The sequence below is a fragment of the Cygnus atratus genome, chromosome 9, assembly GCF_013377495.2.
Source record: "Cygnus atratus isolate AKBS03 ecotype Queensland, Australia chromosome 9, CAtr_DNAZoo_HiC_assembly, whole genome shotgun sequence".
Lineage (NCBI taxonomy): Eukaryota > Metazoa > Chordata > Aves > Anseriformes > Anatidae > Cygnus > Cygnus atratus.
Window position 1 is genome coordinate 15,143,754 of NC_066370.1, and position 17,969 is coordinate 15,161,722.

A 17,969-nucleotide genomic window follows, 5' to 3' on the forward strand; every position below is an offset into this window, starting at 1 on the left:
CTGCTCATCCCCCCTGGTTAAACCAGGATAGAGCCAGCCCAAGCTCTCACAAGCAGCCCAACGTCTTCCCATGAAAATCCATCATTAAAAAAAAAAAAAAAAAAAGATGTTTCCTCCTGTCCACACCCTTGCCCAACCTGGGTGGGGGGGGGTGGGGGGGGGGGGGAGGGGAGGGAGCAAAACAGCTGGCTCTAATAGTGCTGGCAGTGAGATAAAAATGGGCTAGTCATGCTTTGGGGAAGAACTTTATTAAAAAAAGGAAAGAAGCATGCACGTCTTTTGTTTCTGCAACTGGTCCTACGCCCACACCCCACCACCTACCCGCAAGAGCCACCTTTTCCTGGGGGAAATGTTGCAGCTTGTCTGTGCATCAGGGTATGACCCTTGATATCGTGCTCTTGCCCAAGTGCAGATGGGTGCATGTATGTCTGTATCTGCATGTATATAGATAACACTGAGGATGGCAGGGCACCCACGGCCTCCTGGAGCACAGCTCCTCCATCCCCAGAGCACACAGCACACCAACAAACTGCTGTCTTGGCAGGTCTGGTGGATGCCATGTCCAGCCCGGCATTACTTTTATCTTGTTTTAAACATATGGTGAAAGCTGGCACAGGATTTGTTTCCTTGTCCTTTAGCGAAGATTTATTATATGAAAAAAAAATTTAAATGTCCTAACCCCCCGGCCACTGTCCAATCCTTCTGAAAATATACCCAGCACAAGACAGGAACTTGGGAAAGCAAAATAGGCAACTGAGAGAGCTGCCTGGCCCCTCTTGCATTGGTTTCAGGGGCAGGGCAGAGAGCAGGGGCCCTCTGAGGAGCTGGGGGACGCAGGGGTCCCAGGGGTGACCAAAGCTGGGCTGGCGAGCGGGCAGGCTTGGCAAGGGAGCAGGACATTAATGATCACTTCCAGGGCTGGTTTGGGTAACGAGTATGGCAGTTCCAGGAGGTATTTCCTGAAGTTGAGCAGGGCAGGGCAGGGGGAATTAACATGAGCTCAGTTTAGCTTCTACCCCTCCTTTATTTGTAATGAGATTAACGGCGGAGATGGCAGCGGCACCACCGGGCTGCAGCTGCGATGGGGTGAGCCGATAAGCAGCCTCTGCGCTGCCTCGTGTGCGAGTCCAACGGCTCTGCTCCCAGGGAAAAACACCAGGAAAAAAACCACACCACATTTTCTTGGCTTCAAAATGGCTGTAAGGTGGCTTCGCTCCCAGGTTTGAGGGGGGAACATGTAGCATTGTGCTGGCCCAGCTGCATGGTGGCCTCCCAGCACTGCCCAGTGCCACCGCTGCCTCCTCGCAGTGCTCCTGCTGGAAACATCATCTGAAGGCCTGGCCCTGCTGGAGATGGGGCCACCAAGGTGGTTTGGCAGCTCCAGCCCTCCCAAGTCCCAGAAATGAAAGCAATTGCTCTGATGGCAATGAGGCAGAAGGTGGAGAGAGCTGGAGATGCACCTCCAGTGCTTTAAGCGTGCTGTAGCAAAGGCTGGGAAGAAATTTTTTTATCATCCCACTCTTGGCTTTTAAAAGAGGACAATGAGTCCCCTTTGGGTTGTGCCCCAGCCCCGATGCAGGAGCTGAGCATGGAGCTGGCTGCATCGGAATGTCCCCAAAAACCACCAGCAGTGACGGGCGCTCCTGCATGGCCCTATGCCACCGAGCCCCATCAGCCTGGGCCCAGGCACCACAGGGACAGGAGCCTGGTCCCAGGGGGGGACACAGGGGCTGCCACCACTGCCACACAAGGGAAAACAACCCACCAGCGTCTTAAAAGCAGGTCGGTGCCCCCAGGCTCCCAGGGGTTGTTTGTTCACCTCGTTTTGTTTCGACACCTCATGTGCGAGGCTGGGCGCTGGCATTTCACCGCTCTGACGGTGCCAGCGCTCAGATTGTTTCATTTGATTTGCCGGCCAAATTGGGTGGATGGGTGGAGACTGAATTTTCCCTTTATTTTTGTTTTCAAAAAACCCTTCTGGCCCTGGGTGAGGCAGGAGGAGCTGAGTGGTTTCATGTCTATCTGCTCCATGACAGTTACCTGCCTACAGCTCCTTCGAGCACACAGGCTGGGTGCAGGGCTAGGCAGGGAAAGCCCTCAGCCACTCCACATGGCGATTTTTCCCCTTTTTTTCCCTTTTTTCTCCCCCTCTCAAGAGCTCTGAAAGCAGCTCTAGTGTGAGCCCATCATTCCTTGTTCTGCCAGATGTGTTTCCACAGCTGCAGGGAAGGACTTTGTCACCAAATGTCACTTTCGCCCTGAGGAGCTCTGAGCTAACACCTTTACAACAGCCATCCCCACTCCCAAACATGGTTCCCATGGACAATTAGGGGTGGGAAAAAGCATACAGTGACCTTTGCCTTGCTGTGCCCTGTGCTTCCCCAAGTATTGAACCCAGCTCTTGCAGCAACTCCACCATCACATTCCTCCTCTGCTTGCTCGAGTTTCTGCACTGGGAGCTGCAGCATTAGCCCTGCAGCCTGTGACTTCACTCTCCCAGTGCCTTGACATGGCCTGGAGCTGTAGCAACATTGCTTGGGAGAAACGAGCACAAAACCACAAATCACATTGCTCTGGGAGCCCAACGAATCCGTAATGGTTCCCCTTGAGGTGCAAGGCGCTGCATCCTTTCTCCCTTTCCACGCTAATTACGCTGAAACAAAGGCGGGACGTGCAGTGCCATGAGCATTACCCAGGCAGCGAGTCCTCCACCCAGCAGGATTAGGGGGGAGCCCCGATGGCGTGCGCACAGCATGCCGGCTCCTCTTGCTCAACCTCCGGCGCCACAAGACAAATGATAAAATATCTCCTGCTCTCCTGATGAGCCCAGCAGCAAAAGAAAATTTCCAGGTCAGAAGCTGCTGCTGGGCAGCCCATGCCTGAGGCGGCATGGCGGAGCTACCAGCCCTCAGCACCTCTTTGGACCGGCTGTGAGCACCACCTAATAGCAATGCCAGCACACGGTGCTGCTGCCTGCTGCCTTGGGCTCTCCCCTGCTGCCTTCAGAGTGCAAAGTGCAGCTTGCTGCTGGTATGTCCACCTGCCCAGGAGCCGGCACTGCTGCTGGTGCTTTCTTCAAAATATCTTAGAGTTTTAAGGAAAAAAACAAGAGGACTCTTTGTTTCCCCCTCCCTCGGCAGCTGTGCATCAGTCACCATGCTGCTGGACATGGTAGCCGTGATAATCAGGCAGTCATGGGCTAATGGGATTGATGGCCAGAGGGGTCAGGTGCAGGGCCCATCTGCACTACCCATGGGAGGGGAAAAAGGGGAGGGTGCTGCCTGGGAGCACAGGCCAGCTCTGGAGCATCACCCAGACCTTCGTCCTGTCCCACCTGGCAACCCCAGCCAGCATTGCTCCTCTCTCGCTCACAGCCAGCCAAAGCAGCATGAACGGAAGAAAAATCTGTCCCAGGATATCTGCCTGTATGAGTATAGACCATTTTCTGTAGCTCAGCCTCACCGGGTCTGATTTGCCTGTCTCAACCTGCTGAGAGCCTTCTCGGAGGTATTGCAGATGCCCTGGCTTAACCAGGCAGTCAGGGGTTGACCAAGGTGCTCGTGGGGCCCAGCATCACTGCACAGGGGGCAGGAGGAAGGCTCAGCTCTCCTCCTCTTGGAGGTGTGAAGCAGAGCTCAGAGTCCTGCAGCGTGTGCTTGGTGCCTTTCCAGCCCCAGTCTCTAGCTGGGCTTCGTCCCCTGCAAAATGCCAGCAGCCCTGTGCTGCTTCCTGGCCAGGGGAACACCACTACAAAACCACCACCAAAAAAAAAAAAAGTTAAAAAATAAAATTTCCATCAGTTCTCTCTGCTCCTGAGGGGCCATGAAGTGCCTTCACTTCCACTGCCCCACCTGCCCACCTCCACCTACCTGCTGGCATCCCCAGCAGGGCTTTTGGTGGCATCCAATTTCCTCACCTCCCAGGCAAGTCTGAAATAACCCCAGACAACCACTGCCCATGGCCAGACCGTCCCTGACTTGTCTTAATTATTCCTTGCTAATAGCTTTCCCTTGGGTGGAAGGTGTTGCCCCATCCCCTCGCTGGGGCTGGCCGAGTCACCGCTGCCAGAGCTGAGCAACCCCAGCGCGTGGGGGTTTGGTGCGTGGGATTTTACCATAAGCCCTCAGCCTTCAGTGCAGGGCACAGCCCAGCCAGCTGGGAGCAGCTAAACACTGGCTTCCCCGTGCCCCTAAAACAGCAGTGTCAAGTGAATAATTAAGCAGACATAAAGGGGGGAGTATAAATTATAATAGCAGTAACCGTCTTGCTGCCCGCAGCACTTCATGCTGGAAGGAAGCTTTCCTGCAGGGAGAGCACAGTAAGGTCGCTGTGCCCTCAGCAACAGGCAGGCACGGCCACAGGCTGCTCCCACCCAAACTAAGCCCTGCTCAGGGCTTAGCAAGGAGGTTGTGGTTTTGGGGCTGAGGCCAGAGCCAAAACACCAGCAGGGAAGGGATCGGCTCGTGCTCACCAGCGCTCAGGGCGGCTCGCTTGTTGGTGTGCAGGAGCCCTGCATCACCTTCACAGTCCAAACACAGGGAGAGGGGCTGGGCTCCGTGCCACGGGCACCTCGGCATGCGTTGGACGTGACCCTCCAGCTCCTGTTTGGGTGAAGGACACCCCCACGGCAACACTGGCGAGCACCTTCAGGTTGGCATCTCCTCCCCAGGCTCAGCGCCGGCTGCTTGACCACGTCCTTGGCACAACGGGTGGATGCATTTATCTTGCATTTCGCCATGACGCATGGATAATTTGATGCAACTGTGCATCCACCCACACCTTTAATTAATCAGAGGGGTTTTTTTTGTTTTTTTTTTTTTTTCTTCACGTAGCGCTGTGCAATATTTTGTTTCCTAACAGCCCTGCTACAGAGGACTGGGATCTGTTGTAACATTTCTTACCCAATTGCAGCGCTGAGGGCTATGCAGCCAAGAAGTTGGATCACATGTGTAGAAATCTTCAGCATTGTCTCCAGAGGCGATTTCCAAGGAATCAGAAGCCAAATGAATCAGAAGCTCACAGAAGGATTGGGGTGGGGGGTGGGGGGGACACACAACAAAAACAAAACCAAAAACCAACCAAACAGAAAAAAAGAAAATCAGACAAAAGCAACTTCAGGAGGAAAATGAGAAGTCAGCAGGTGCCCTGGGGTGCTGTTCAGGAAGGCCGGGAAAAACTGGAGGAAATCAGAGGCTCTCCCGGAAAACTGGAAAACACTGCTCTAGGGCACATCTCAAACCCCTTCCAAGGGACCAAGGGGCCTCCCCAGCATCTTCCCTTTCAGAGCTGCTCATCTTGCAGCTGCTGGCAGGGCACAGAGAAATGCAGCTACGGCCAGAACATGGCCAGGTACGACAGAGCTAAAAAATGCTCAGACTGAAGCTGAAAAGAAGCTGAAAACAAACGCCTGACATCTGCATGTCCTCACCTTGCAGCTGAGCAGCCAGCTCACACCATTGTGTGCACCAGAGTGGTTTGGGCGCCCTTCCCTCGGGTCTCCCTGTGGGCCACAGCGGGGACCTGGAGGCCAGGGCTGGGTTGAGCAACAGGAGCACCTCGGTGTGAGCAGGGAGCCCATGTGGGCTTAGCATGACCCTGGAGACTGGATCCTGCAGGAGCACTGCCAGCACAACATCCTCACCACTCAGCCTCTCCATCTCCTTGTAAAACACCCCCATGGCAAAGCCCTGCGCTGCGGTGGGCACCTGCCCGCTCCTGGGGGCTGTGCTCACATTTGCCCCCCAGCCCTCCCAAAAATCGCACGTGGTTCCAAAACAGGCAAGGTGAGCTTTTAAAGCATGCACCAGCAAACTGAGCCGGAGCCAGCAGCCCCAGCAGGGAGCCCCGGGGGGGGAGGCAGCACCCCGCAGAGCCATGCAGGTGCACAGCGGGGTGCTGGGTGCCGCGGGCGGGTGGGCCCTGGCGGGGTGCCGGGCTCCCCACCCAGACTGGCTCAGCTGGCTCCTGCGGTGGCGTGGGAGCCCCGAGCCGGCCGCCGGTGCTCCAGCCAGGTGCTGCAGTGGGAGTTCCTGGCTGCGGCGTGCGCTCCCTGCAAAATACCTGGTGGTGTTTTCTCAGCTGGAAGAGATGCGTATCGCTGGGGCAGCGAGGACCTTTTTGCAGCCGAGGTGCTGCATGCGTGGAGGGAAGGTGGAGCGCGTCTTGCCCTCGGGTTGGGCACGCAGGGCGCTGCTGCAGGCTGGCCGGGGCTGCGGGGTGATGCTGCACCGGGGAGCTACACGGGGCTGCTTGCCTCCAGCCAGCCTCCTGGGGTGGGTGAGCTCTGGCTCCTGAGGCAGCTTTTGTCAAGCCAGGGCATAGCTTCAGCCTTTTGGCACCCAAGATCTGCCCGGGGTGAGGGCAATCAGCCCTGCTGCTTTGGCAGGTGACAGCTTCACAGCTTTGCCTTCTGCCTTTCCCATTGGTGCCGGTGCTGGCTGGCACGGGCACAGCTCTGGGGGATCCCTGGGTGCACAGCAAAGGGCAGGAGAGCAGCACCTTTCCCCAGGTGCAGCTACAACACATACTCCTCCAAAACCCCCATAGGCCGCTTGTTTATCCAAGCCATGCAAAATGAATATCCAAGAGGCACCGAAACAGCTCCTGCGCGTGGGATGGGTTTTGTGTGTCTGTGTCAAAAAAAAAATAAAATAAAAATAAAAGCCAGTTCTGGAAAACACGGCCACGCTGCTCGGAGAGGAGCAGCCCGGGCAGCCCCGTCCGTGCTGCTGCGGATCCGGGGAGCCCGGAGCGCAGCCCCGGCAGAGGGCAGTGGTGCCCGCCCGCTGCGCTCCGCTCCTCTCGGAGGAAGCCCCAGCCACAAAAGGAACCGAGGAATGCGGGAGCGATCTCCCCTCGTCTCTCTTTTTTTATTTGTTTAATTAAAAAAAAAAAAAAAAGTATTTTCTTTTCCCTTCTGCTGCTAGATATTCATTTCGAGAGTCTTGGCTGTAAAAATAGAATAGGAAAAGCACCAGCTCTTCCCCAGGTCTCCCAATTTTTTTTCTTCTATTTTTTTCCTCTATTTTTCCCTTTTCAGCCCCTGCACCAGTTTCTTCTCTGCACGCGGAGCCCCACAGCCAGCTGCCTGCCTGGCACACGGCTCTGCCGTGGGAGCTTCTCTCGCAGAGCAGCCCTGAGCCTCAGGACCTCAGCAAAGCTGATTACAGGGACAGAGCCATCCTGCTTAATATTAACAAACAAACTTTGTCTTCCCTTGACCTTTATGCAGGCAATAATGAGACCACATCTTCCAGGGCATGATTCAGAGTGGGAAGCTAATATGCTCTGAATGGCTCCCCAGGGACTTTCTTGCCACTGATGATGCAGGGAGCCTAATCTCCTACCCTAGGCAGTTGGGAGAGACAATGTAAGCATCTCCCTTGTATGCTGTAATGGTTGGTATCAGCCCAGCTGCCTGTGAGTAATTGCTGAGCACGCCAGAAGGCACCCACCTCATGTTGGAGCACGCATCCCCACCGTCAGGGGAAGTGGCACAGCCAAAAAAGCCACTGGCTGCAGTGCTTATGTTGGTGCTGAATGCAAAGAGCTGTGCACCACAGCGGAAGTGAGAAAAATCATCTGAATGCTGCATGAAGACCCTCCCCAAACACTTAGAGCTATCAGGCCGATATCCAGATGCCCGTGGGCTGTGTCAGGTGTTGCTGGGGGAGCGGAGTGATGCCCTTTGGCTTCAGTGCTGCAGGCACCTGGTCGCCGCACGCTGGCCCCAGGCTGCCACTTGGTGCTCACCCACAGCCCAGGGGCAGGCAGATGCAGATCCCCCCCACCCCCCGCGCAAGCTGTGTGTCTCCTGCCCCCTCCCCTTCCACCCCCCAGCAGCTTTTCCTTTACTCTTCCCCAGTCACAGGCATCTGGCTTGCTTCATGCAGGCAGAGCTGATGGCTCCTGAAACACAACACACGAGTCTGTGGGAGTGTTTACAAGGAAGTCAAAGCATTTTAACAAAACCAGCTGCCCCTTCCTCCCCCCGAAAAGGAATCAGACCAGCATGTCTGTGGGGATCCTGACGGCTGAGCCAGGGCAGCACAGCTGTGCTCACCCAGCAGCCGGGCACAGTGTGATGGGCAGCCCCCAAAGGCAGGAAGAGGGGGCTGTGGAGAGGATCCAGACCCCACTACAAGAAACACATGCATGTAAACACATAGGTGCACAAATCCAAAACCACTCAGGCCCACAGAGCTGATATTAACACCTTGTGCTCGAGGGACAACCTATCTAACCCAGAGAGCATATAAAGGAGAGGGACCACCATACGGGGCCCTGAATGGGACAGCAAAGTTGCAGCAAAGGGCTACTGCCATATACCCCTAAGTAAAATATTGGCACTTCAGTCCTAAGGAAGTAAGCTGGGAGAAGGCTGCAGCTAGTCCTTGCTGACAGAGTATATAGGTAAGTTTCCATCACGTTCATCTGACCTTCACAGCCAATGTATCCGAACATCTACAAAAAGGCTCCAAAACTCCGGCCTCCTCCCTCTGCTGTGTGCTCAGGAAGTCAATTCACTGCTCTCATGGGTCACAGAGAGCCAGAACATCTCAGGCCCCAGACCCCACCAACTCCAGCCTGGCTGCCAGGCAAGGCTGTAGTGCCCAAACTGGCTGCCGAGGGCTCAGCACAGGCACAGCCCTCGCCCAGGTGGCCTCACCAGACTGCTCAGGGGAGCTGAGCAGGACTAAAGCACTGGCCTGGTGCTCAGCTCCATGCAGCAGTTGGTACGAGCTCCACGTTTCATAGCTCAGCACATCAGAAGGCCAAACATCCTGAGGTCGCACTTGGTGCTAGGACTGGCTGACCATGGTTTTCCCACTGAGGAAAGAGGCAGTGGGGGAAGACGGATCCTGAAATCCCCCCACTGGCAGCTTTGCCATCAGGAAGGAAGGAGATTCTGCACAGGACAGGATGACCGTGTTGAGCAGGACATCCTTCAGAGGCTCCACTCAGACATTTGCCGAATTTTGCTTTGTCTAAATAAGTTTTGTCATAGGGGACTGCTAGCTTCAGTGTGCTTAGGAAACAGCACAGGAGGGCATGCAGGTCTTGAGAGGTTTACAAAATACAGCAGGAAGCTTATGATGGATCCCTACCCTGAAAACTTCACACCCGCATATGAGTGCTCATTATCCAAAGACAGAATTCCAACAGGACCATGTGGAGGATGAAAGGGAGAGCACTAGCCTGGGATTCCTCTGCACCAAAACCATTGCTGTCACATAAGCAATGTAAAAGTTTCTGATCCAGCAATGGTTCAGAGCAGACAGCTATTGCAATCGTCAGCAAACATGTTTCAAGCCTATCTGGTTAATGGAAACTGAAATCTTATTTTACCTGATTCAGTTTGCTCATCTAGAGGCAAGGAGCCCATCAGCTGAAACAGCAAGTTCTGGCAGTCATTGTAGCAGCACTTCTCTCTTTGAGAGCAGCATATTAGTTTTTAATAGCACATTCAAGCAATCCCTGCCTATCTGACTGGAACCAGGGGAATGATGCCTCCAGCTAGCGATATCCAGAGACAAGAGCTTTTCTAAGCCTTTGGCTAAAGGGAAAAGCAGCAGTGACCAGAACCAAAAAAAAATCAGGCAGGCATTCCCTGCCCTAATGGTTAATGTGAAAGTAACTCTCAAGAGAAGCGATGGCATTTTCCTCTGTTAAGATCTTTGTGATTTTTTCCCTGACCTTTTGGTGCCTTCCTGCGCCCCTTCCCCCAACCATAACCTCAGGAAAGCTGTAGGAGGCAGACATTGGTTTTATACAGAAACCACTGACAAAGCTGGGCCATTAATGTGATGGCCCATCAGACTGAAGCAGTACAGCCAGGAGGAACCAACATACAAAGAAAAAGGCAAAAGCTAGAAGAGAAGATGCATGATGAGCAGGGTCTTTGATGTAAGCTAGGCATGGAGGGCAGGCATCCCCAAACTCCAAGGGTGGTGGTGGATGTGGCTGTGCAAGGCTGTTTCAGAAATGTGGAGGAGGGGAAAAGGGGTAGCATAGTACTGCCCCTGCTTGCCCAAAGCCCAAATTCTCCCCCACCCCAGGCACACACAGCATCCACACCATTGCAATGTTTGAGCAGGATTTTGAATATAAAGCATTTCCCCATACCCTGTTCAAAAACAAAATAAAGGATGAAAGGGCAAAAAAGGAACTATGCAAACAATCCACAAGCCTTCACATTTCAGTGAAAGGCTTACAGGGGTCAACCCATGCGATGTGCCAGAAAGATGACAGATGTGGATGTGGTGACACCTCATAACATACCCAACCAACATAAATGATATGGAAACATGAAAGGTCTCCCTGTTGAATAGGAAAGGCTTTTTAATAAAAAAAAGCAGAAGCTGAAGCAAGAAATTCAGACATTCTCAATTTTAATGGTGAACATGAAGCCAGGTCTCAAGGGAAGTACACAGAGAGGTGATTTTCCCTCTCCCCAGTCTTGGCAGAAAGACAGACACCTTTCTGGCAGACAGACCGAGAGTGCAACTTAATGGACCTAACATGGGACTGCATCATGAAATTTAACAGCCACTGGATCAACTGCAGGTCACAGCAGCCAAACCACCACCACCTCAGCCCCTGCGTTGGGTACAGCTGCAAAAGAAGTGACCGGTGAGCATCTAAGGGGATTAGACAAACGCACACATATGCAGAGGTGACGCTAGGCCCCACTGCTCAGAGGAGTAAGCAGCAGCAAAGGCTCATTTCCAGGGCGGCGCACAGGCAAGAAAGGAAGATGTTCAGAAATTCAGCATCATTTTCAGTCCGGCTTTTATTTTCATTGACTTCAACAACAAGGTGTTCCAAAACACAAGTCCTGGTGCAGGCAACACTGTCATTGCTACAAGCATTGGTAGATCCCATGGGCTTTGATGTATCAAAAAAACCAACAACAACAAAAATAATCACAGCTCTACAGGGGAGGGTAAAAGCTACAGCTGTTCAAACTCACATGAAGATCCCAGTTACACATAAGTGCACTCCGTAGTGGTATACAGTGGAAAGAAGGTTTTCACAGCATATATTTTAGTCACTAGTGATGTAGCAGAAAAGCTCCATCTTACTGCTGAGTTGAAAAGCAGAAACTAATGTTCTTGTGCCCAGCCTCTGGGCACAGCATTAACTGCATTAACCTTGGTAGTCAGAAGCTTCCTAGTTCCTAGAACGAAGGTAATGAAGGAAGGTAATGAAGGCATCAATATTTGTACAGTACTGAAGCAGCTCAGAAGGATTACACAATGGAGATGCAAAACCATGGAGGTGAGAAAGGCATAACCCAGCTCACCCCCAGGACCTTGCAGAGTACCCGCACTAACGCTTTCCCCACACTAACACTGCCCTGCTGAATGTATTCTTGCATTGAGTCAAGAGCAGGCTGACTCGCTTCTTTTGTAGCATACTAGAATAAAAAAAAGACAGTTTTCACACTGAGCATGTTAAATACTTTGAAATCTAGGACGCTGCTCTTTGAAGTGTTACAAAACAAAATGATAAAACAGGTTTTCAGTACCTGCCCCCTCCCCTCAACTGCAAAGTAACACAGGAATCTCAGTATGAAAAAATACAAATATATTTGTCCAGTGACGACGCCATTTGTTACATTGTATACTGTAAGCATTCTGCATAAAAATAATAATTAAAAAACAGAAAAACAAAAAATTTTATTGTGGTTCTGTCAGACCCAGTAGCCCAAGAAGAAATAAAAATTGGCATGTTATGCTGTAGGAAACAAAAATTACACATACAAAAAATATATATACACACTTTACAAGGTAACCATCTTATATTACCGCTCAGAGCTATCCAAAATAGGCTTGCACAGTTACCAAAAGGCAGTCTTTGAATGCAACCTGGCACAATGGACAGATGGAGGAGGATGCTAACAATGTTGATTACGTGAAATAAGAGGCACACAGCAGGGCCCAGAAAACAGCCACTGTGTTGAAACAAGATTTGGTTGTAGCAAGGTAGGATGACAAGTCCTTTAAAAGCTGCTTCTTTCATATCTTTCTCCAGTAAAAAACAAAGTCAGGCTTACTGTTAACAGCAAAAGCCAACCTGAAAGCAGCTGTCCTGAGCCGAGCCCCTTGCTTTAGCTTCTCCATACATCAGTCTCACTACCTTGGCCAATATAAACATCAAAGTGTTCAGTTACTTGTCCAGAGTATCACTGGCAGTCAGAGGAAATGCCTCAGAGCACAGCTGCTGTTCAACCAATGAAGAAAAATTTTTTTTTCATGTAAACAGGACTTCTGCAGTAGCAACACTCATACTACCATGGAACTGGTACTTGTTCCGAGGCTGCTGGAAAATACGTATTATATATAATTTTCACTCTGCACTTCTAGTTGCTCATTACTTAGTCTATAGTCCAAAGCAACAAAATAACAGATTCCAGGCTACTACAGGCATGTCTAAAGACAGCTCTACTTTAATTAACCAATCTAACAGTCTAAATAAAGAATTGCCTTGGTTCTGGGTAGCTGAAGCCCTACAAATCAGCGTGCAGCTCCCAGTAGGTCCTCTGGTCAGAGGACAAGCAGGCAAATCCTTGTGCTAAACTAACCAGGCAGCATATGTGGCAAAGCCTAATTCTCTAGCTTAAGTTTCAGTAGTAGTACAGAGTGGCTAACGTTGGGTGGGGGACAAGAGTCAGAATTACTGACAGCTGTATCTGTATTTATATCCTGACCGAAGCAAACCCGGATATACAACTAGAGCGTACATTCAAAATGAGAAGAGATACCAGGTTTGTTTTTCCCCTATAGAATGCAAAGGAAAAGGAAAAGGAGGATTGCAGGTGGCCATAAGCTCTGGCCTGTCCAGCAAAGTGCATGTGCTCTCTCCGCTGGAGAATAGTATACATGAACAGAGTGCTCAGCTCTGGGGGAAGAGGCTGTTTAAGTGCAACATTCAGCAAACCAATTCCCATTTGTTTTTCAGATGAACTGCCGGTTTGGGATTTAGTGGCTTTGGGTGTTGATTTTTTACTTTTTTGTTTTTAGCTTTTTTTTAAAAAAAAGTTTTAACCTTCCTGCTTTTCAAAGTGGGATTGCTGGATGACAGAGAGAGTTTGCAGGTCAGGACACCCGCAAGGCGTGTGAGGATTCAAAAAGTCAAGAAAAGAAGCCCTCTCCCCAAAGGAAAACACGAAACAAGGACAACGCCTTCTCGAGAAGGCCAACAGCTTTCAAGGAAACGCCACCCGCCTTCCCCCTTCGCTCAGCTCCTCCTCTTGCAAGAGCTGGGGTGGAGGTTGCAGTCCAGGAGCATGGCCTAGACAGCATCAAGGGCATAACTAGCGTGAGCGAGCAAGGAGGCTCCCTCCGCCCTTCGTCCAGGGGTGCAGTACCAAGCAGAAGGGAAGACAAATGAAGGGCTGAGCAGTTTGTGGCTGAGGCGGGGCGGGGTCTGCGGAGCTCACTCCCCTTCCTCCTTGATGCGTTGCTGTTTGTTGCGCCGGGCATCCATGTCGAAGTTGAAGTCGTTCCACTCGTCGCGGGGTGGGAAGGAAATGGTCTGCCGGAGCGTGAAGCGGACCGCGTCGATGACCCGCTCCCCCCGGGTTTCACTGGAGCCCACGCTGACAGTGGAGGCGCCGCTAGGGGTACGCAGGAGGTGGGGAGGGGAGGAGAAGTCATGGAGCTGCCGGTGGTCCAGGATGCCCTTCCAGATGGCGTGGCGGAACTGCTCCGGGATCTTGAGGCTCACCAGATCCTGCAAGGCAAGGAGCAGGGCTTAACAGGGCAATCCCTGGGCAATCCAGGGGGTCTGGGCTCCAGTAGAAGCAGCCTCTGGGCCACCCTGCAAGTACTTAATTATTAACCCACGGTGGCTACGATGCGCTACAGAAGACAAGCCACTGATCCTGAAGGTGGTGGTTCACTGGCTCACCACTCCTGAACAAGTATGTGTAGCTGAGAGGCAGCAAGGACTGATGACACAAGGTCCCTTTTGACGTGACACATTCATGCATAAGATATGATGACCTAAAGCTAGAAGTTTAACTGGACTGCAAGGCCTCCAAAACTCCTGTGGAGAGTTCTGCTGGTTGTCTGTGGTGGGGGATGTTGGACTGCAGAAGTTCAACAGCTTTGAAAAGTTCACTGTTCATTTCAAAGCCTGCAAAAAGGATTTTAGAATTAAAGTTTGGGCTCCAATATTCAAAGCTCTGTGTCTGACTCTGTAGAAACTGCCTAAATGACTTGAACAAAGCTTAAGGCAGAAACCTAAGCTTAAAACATTTGGACTTCGAGGCCCCATCGCCTCTGCGGGTACTGTACTTGAGGGCAGCCTTACCTAACTCTGGGAAATGTGACATTGGCTTTTGAAACAAGTTAGCAACCAGCTTTGGTTAATTTGGGTCAGCTTTTCTAATTAGAGCATCAGCAGAAGGAAGGCAGCCCAGCCTAGGAAGCATCACAGCCTTACAAAGTCTTGGGGCAGAAAAGGGAGAGCCAACTCTCTGGAGAGCAGCAGCATAGGATAGGAGGAAGCAACCCTGCAGCAAGAGCCATGCAAGAGAAAAGGCAGCTGGGCCAAGATGTCAGTGGCAAGGGAAGATTAAGGTAAGGCCAGAAAACAGAAGCAGGGAGGGGAAAAATGCAGACCACTTCTAGATAGCCTACTTGTCTGCAGGCAAGTGAGGTGTTTCAGAGGAGTGTAAACTGAAACCAAGCCTTGCAGATTTAACAGGCGTGTGGGCTGGGGCCACTTTGGGGACTAAAAAGGACAGCAGTGGGGAGGGGGAGAGGCACTTTCTCTGTGCCAGGCAAGGTAGTTACAACCACCAACTGGCACTGAGTCCAGCCTCTACACCTCCCAGTAAGTTTTCTGTGGTGTGCAACAGTCTTAAATCAAACTAATCACATAAAAAATACTGAGTCTGGATTTGACCTGTTTCTACAGCAGGGCCAAGACTGCAAACAAAGGAAATGGTGAGGAGTTACTTACATCCATGGAGTAATGCTCAATCTGATAGATGGTGGTCAGCCCCTGGGTCGTGAAATAATCCACACAGGATGAGCAGCCCAACCTCGCTAAGAAGCTGCAGAGGAGGAAGGAAGGAAGGAGAGAGAAAAAAGGATCACCCTGGCTGCAACAGCCCAAACCACAGAAAAACCAAACACTAAGCCAACCTGCAGCAACAGGAAATGAAGCTTTTACCCTTGGCTTGACCTTCTCCAAGACATCCCAGGCCAGCAAGCCACATCGCTGCCACACCAAACAAATGAGGGAGTCCTTCAATCTCGGCTCCTAGTAGACAACCCTCATGGCAGCACCTTGCCTTAGCCGAAAGCTGGTGTTGCATTCCAGACGTCAGGGCAGGAAGGCTCCCAAGGACCTTCCTGCCAGGCCACTTCACCCGGAATGCAGCTGAGCCCATGGCAGCACGCCACATAGATAGAGGGCTTCACCAAGGCGGTTGGTCTGGGGCTCAGACACATCATGCACCCACAGTACTTGAAATCATCACGTTCCTCTCTAAGCATAAAGGGTCATGGGGAGCATTTTTCAACCTGTTTGACTTCATGGAGGGCAGACGAGCTGCATCTCTAGGGAGGCTGGTTGTACTTCTGACCCCAGCCACAGCTTGCTGTATGGCCACAGAAGAAAAAAATACAAGTGTCAATAAAAATTCTGCAAGACTCCCTGGCTTACTTCAGGGTGCCCTCTGCTCCACCAGTCCAGCAGATGCTGCATCCCTCGGCTTTCTTGCAGTCCTACTGTCCCTGTTTCTCTTAGCTGCTCAGAGGTGGGGGTTTGAGGCTCAGGGCCCAGACGGTGGCCCAGCCTCAGGCCTGCCAAAGCCCACTGGATCCAGAACTCCAGGAAAACGGGGTGAGGGACCTGGCAGGGGCCACTCAGGCTCCTGGCACGAGGCCTCTGCTCCCTGTGGGTAGGAAATGTGCTGGGCAGCCTGCTCCTGCTCACCTGACAATGCTGCAGTCTGTGGGGTATGGAGGAGGGGGAGTGCAGTGGGACGTTGAAGGCATGGAGAGGGGAGGCGGCAGTGCCTGCGTGGGGCTGAGGCCATTCATGTCGCCGGTCATGGCCATGTGGGTGCCCATCATGGGAACTGGAGGAGAGAAGGAGGAGCACATTGTTACCGAGGCATCCCTGCACCTCACCTCACCCCCAGCACAGAGCAGCCCGCAACCCAAGCAGCCTTAAACTCACACAGAAGCAGCTCAGGAGGAATTTAAGGCAGGGCCCCCATGACTGCACAAGGACCAGATGACAGACAGTCCTGCAGGAGCTCTCCCCTTGCCGAAGCTGCTGCTGGCAGCCCTGCCTCTGCATCACCTTCCCTTACAAACAGGCTGCATAGAAACCTAAGCAAGCTGTGGGCATCTCATCTTTCCCTGCTGCAGGAAAGGAGCGGGACTGAGCCAGCAGAGTAACCCAATACAGAAGCCAAACAGCTTTGTTTTCAGAGACACTGAGCACCCAAAGGGGATCAGCAACAGGTGTGGGCAAGAGCCCAGCGCTTTTGAAATTAAAAAAAAAAAGCAGCACTTCTTAGCCCCCAGAACCATGTCTGTCATCCTGGATTTACAGGGCTGCTGGGCACTCTTCAGCAGCCAGGAGGAAACAGGTTACAGAGCTGGGAGCTGCAGACATTTCCTTTGAAACTAAGGAGCATCTTAATTGAAATGAAAGAAAGTTTGCCAATGTTTCCATCTCCTCTGCTGGGAAGGTCTTTAAAGACAGACAACAGTGCAGCCAGCCAGATTTGCAGCATGAAGGAGCTCTGTTCACCCCTGTGAGGCTCACAGAAGGATGCTGAAGCCCAGAGAAGGCAGGTGACTTGCCCCGTGGCACAACAGCACCTCAGAAATGTCCAGTCTCCTTCCCCACACCAGCAAGGAGCACACACTGAACAGGAGGAGGAGCAAGGGTTTCTTACTGTTGGTTCCCATGCCGTCAGGGATGGTGGTTGGGGTCAGGGCATTGCGCTGCTGGGGGTTAATTAGCTGGCTGACTGAGGGCAGCTTGTTCATGCTGTTCATTTTGCTGAGCGGCGGCGAGTTGGAGCCATAGGACGACTGTGACTGCATGGAGGTCCTGCAAAGCAAGGAGATGTTACAACAGGAATCACAGCATTTGATTAAGAGTGCACATCCAAGGGGATACACATCTTGTTTGTAGGATGGTGAGGTCCCGCTACTAAAGTCAGACACTGTGGGAGTGCTGCAGCTAAAGATCATCCAAGAGAGTCAACATGAACTAAGCATTTTCCCCACATATTCTAGGGATTTAAAAAAATGGTGAAATACCAAAGAAAAAGGGCAGCTTTGCTTTTGGCTCAGATTTTTTATTTAAAGAAAAGTTTCTACATTACTTTTTCAGTTGAAGAGAACGTACCCAAAGCCACCACACAGCTGCCAGAACTTGGAAAAATATTTTTCAAGTAAGCTCTCTTTGTGGTCAAATACTTTTTCCTAAGAACGAGAACTGAGAAAGCTATCTCAAATCATCTTAACTACTCCTAAAACTGATGGCAGCAGTAGTTTTCAGATCAGGACACATTTATCACCTTGGTTTCTCCAAAATTCATAGTTATTCATATAAGCAGGCTATTACCATGTCTATATAAAACCAGAGGGTCTTTGCATAAGACAGACTCCACACACCTTAGGGAATAGACACCTAGATGCAACTTTTGTTGGCATTACAAAGCCTTGTATCCAGACCCCACAGGCTGCTTGCAAAGAGTATCAGATTCCTGTAACCGTCCAACAACACCACTGACCTCCCTCAAGTCCAGACAGCCCCCAGCTCCATCCCGCATATCTCCAAACTGGGCCAGAGGCTTGCTGGCAAGCTCATCCCTCCCCAGCCCCGATGGTCCCAGCTGCAATCCCACCTCGTAAGCGATCTGGAGCATGAGAACTGGGCTGCTTCTGAACAGCAGCCCAGCTCCAAGCTCAAGTTACAGCTGCGGC

At 51.8% G+C, this 17,969-nt stretch overlaps 1 protein-coding gene across 2 annotated transcripts in view; it reads right to left on the reverse strand.

The window, feature by feature from the left end:
• Positions 1-13,136: 13,136 nt before the first annotated feature.
• TP63 (tumor protein p63) overlaps positions 13,137-17,969 on the reverse strand; it is a 293,066-nt gene continuing 288,233 nt past the window's right edge. For both annotated transcript variants that reach the window (XM_035544952.1, XM_035544953.1), the window contains 4 exons: positions 16,931-17,088; positions 15,955-16,099; positions 14,974-15,067; positions 13,137-13,737 (listed from right to left, as the gene is read on the reverse strand). In XM_035544952.1, the coding sequence (XP_035400845.1) occupies positions 13,441-13,737; positions 14,974-15,067; positions 15,955-16,099; positions 16,931-17,088 (694 nt within the window). In that variant the 3' untranslated portion in view covers positions 13,137-13,440. The remainder of the gene's footprint in view (positions 13,738-14,973; positions 15,068-15,954; positions 16,100-16,930; positions 17,089-17,969) is intronic.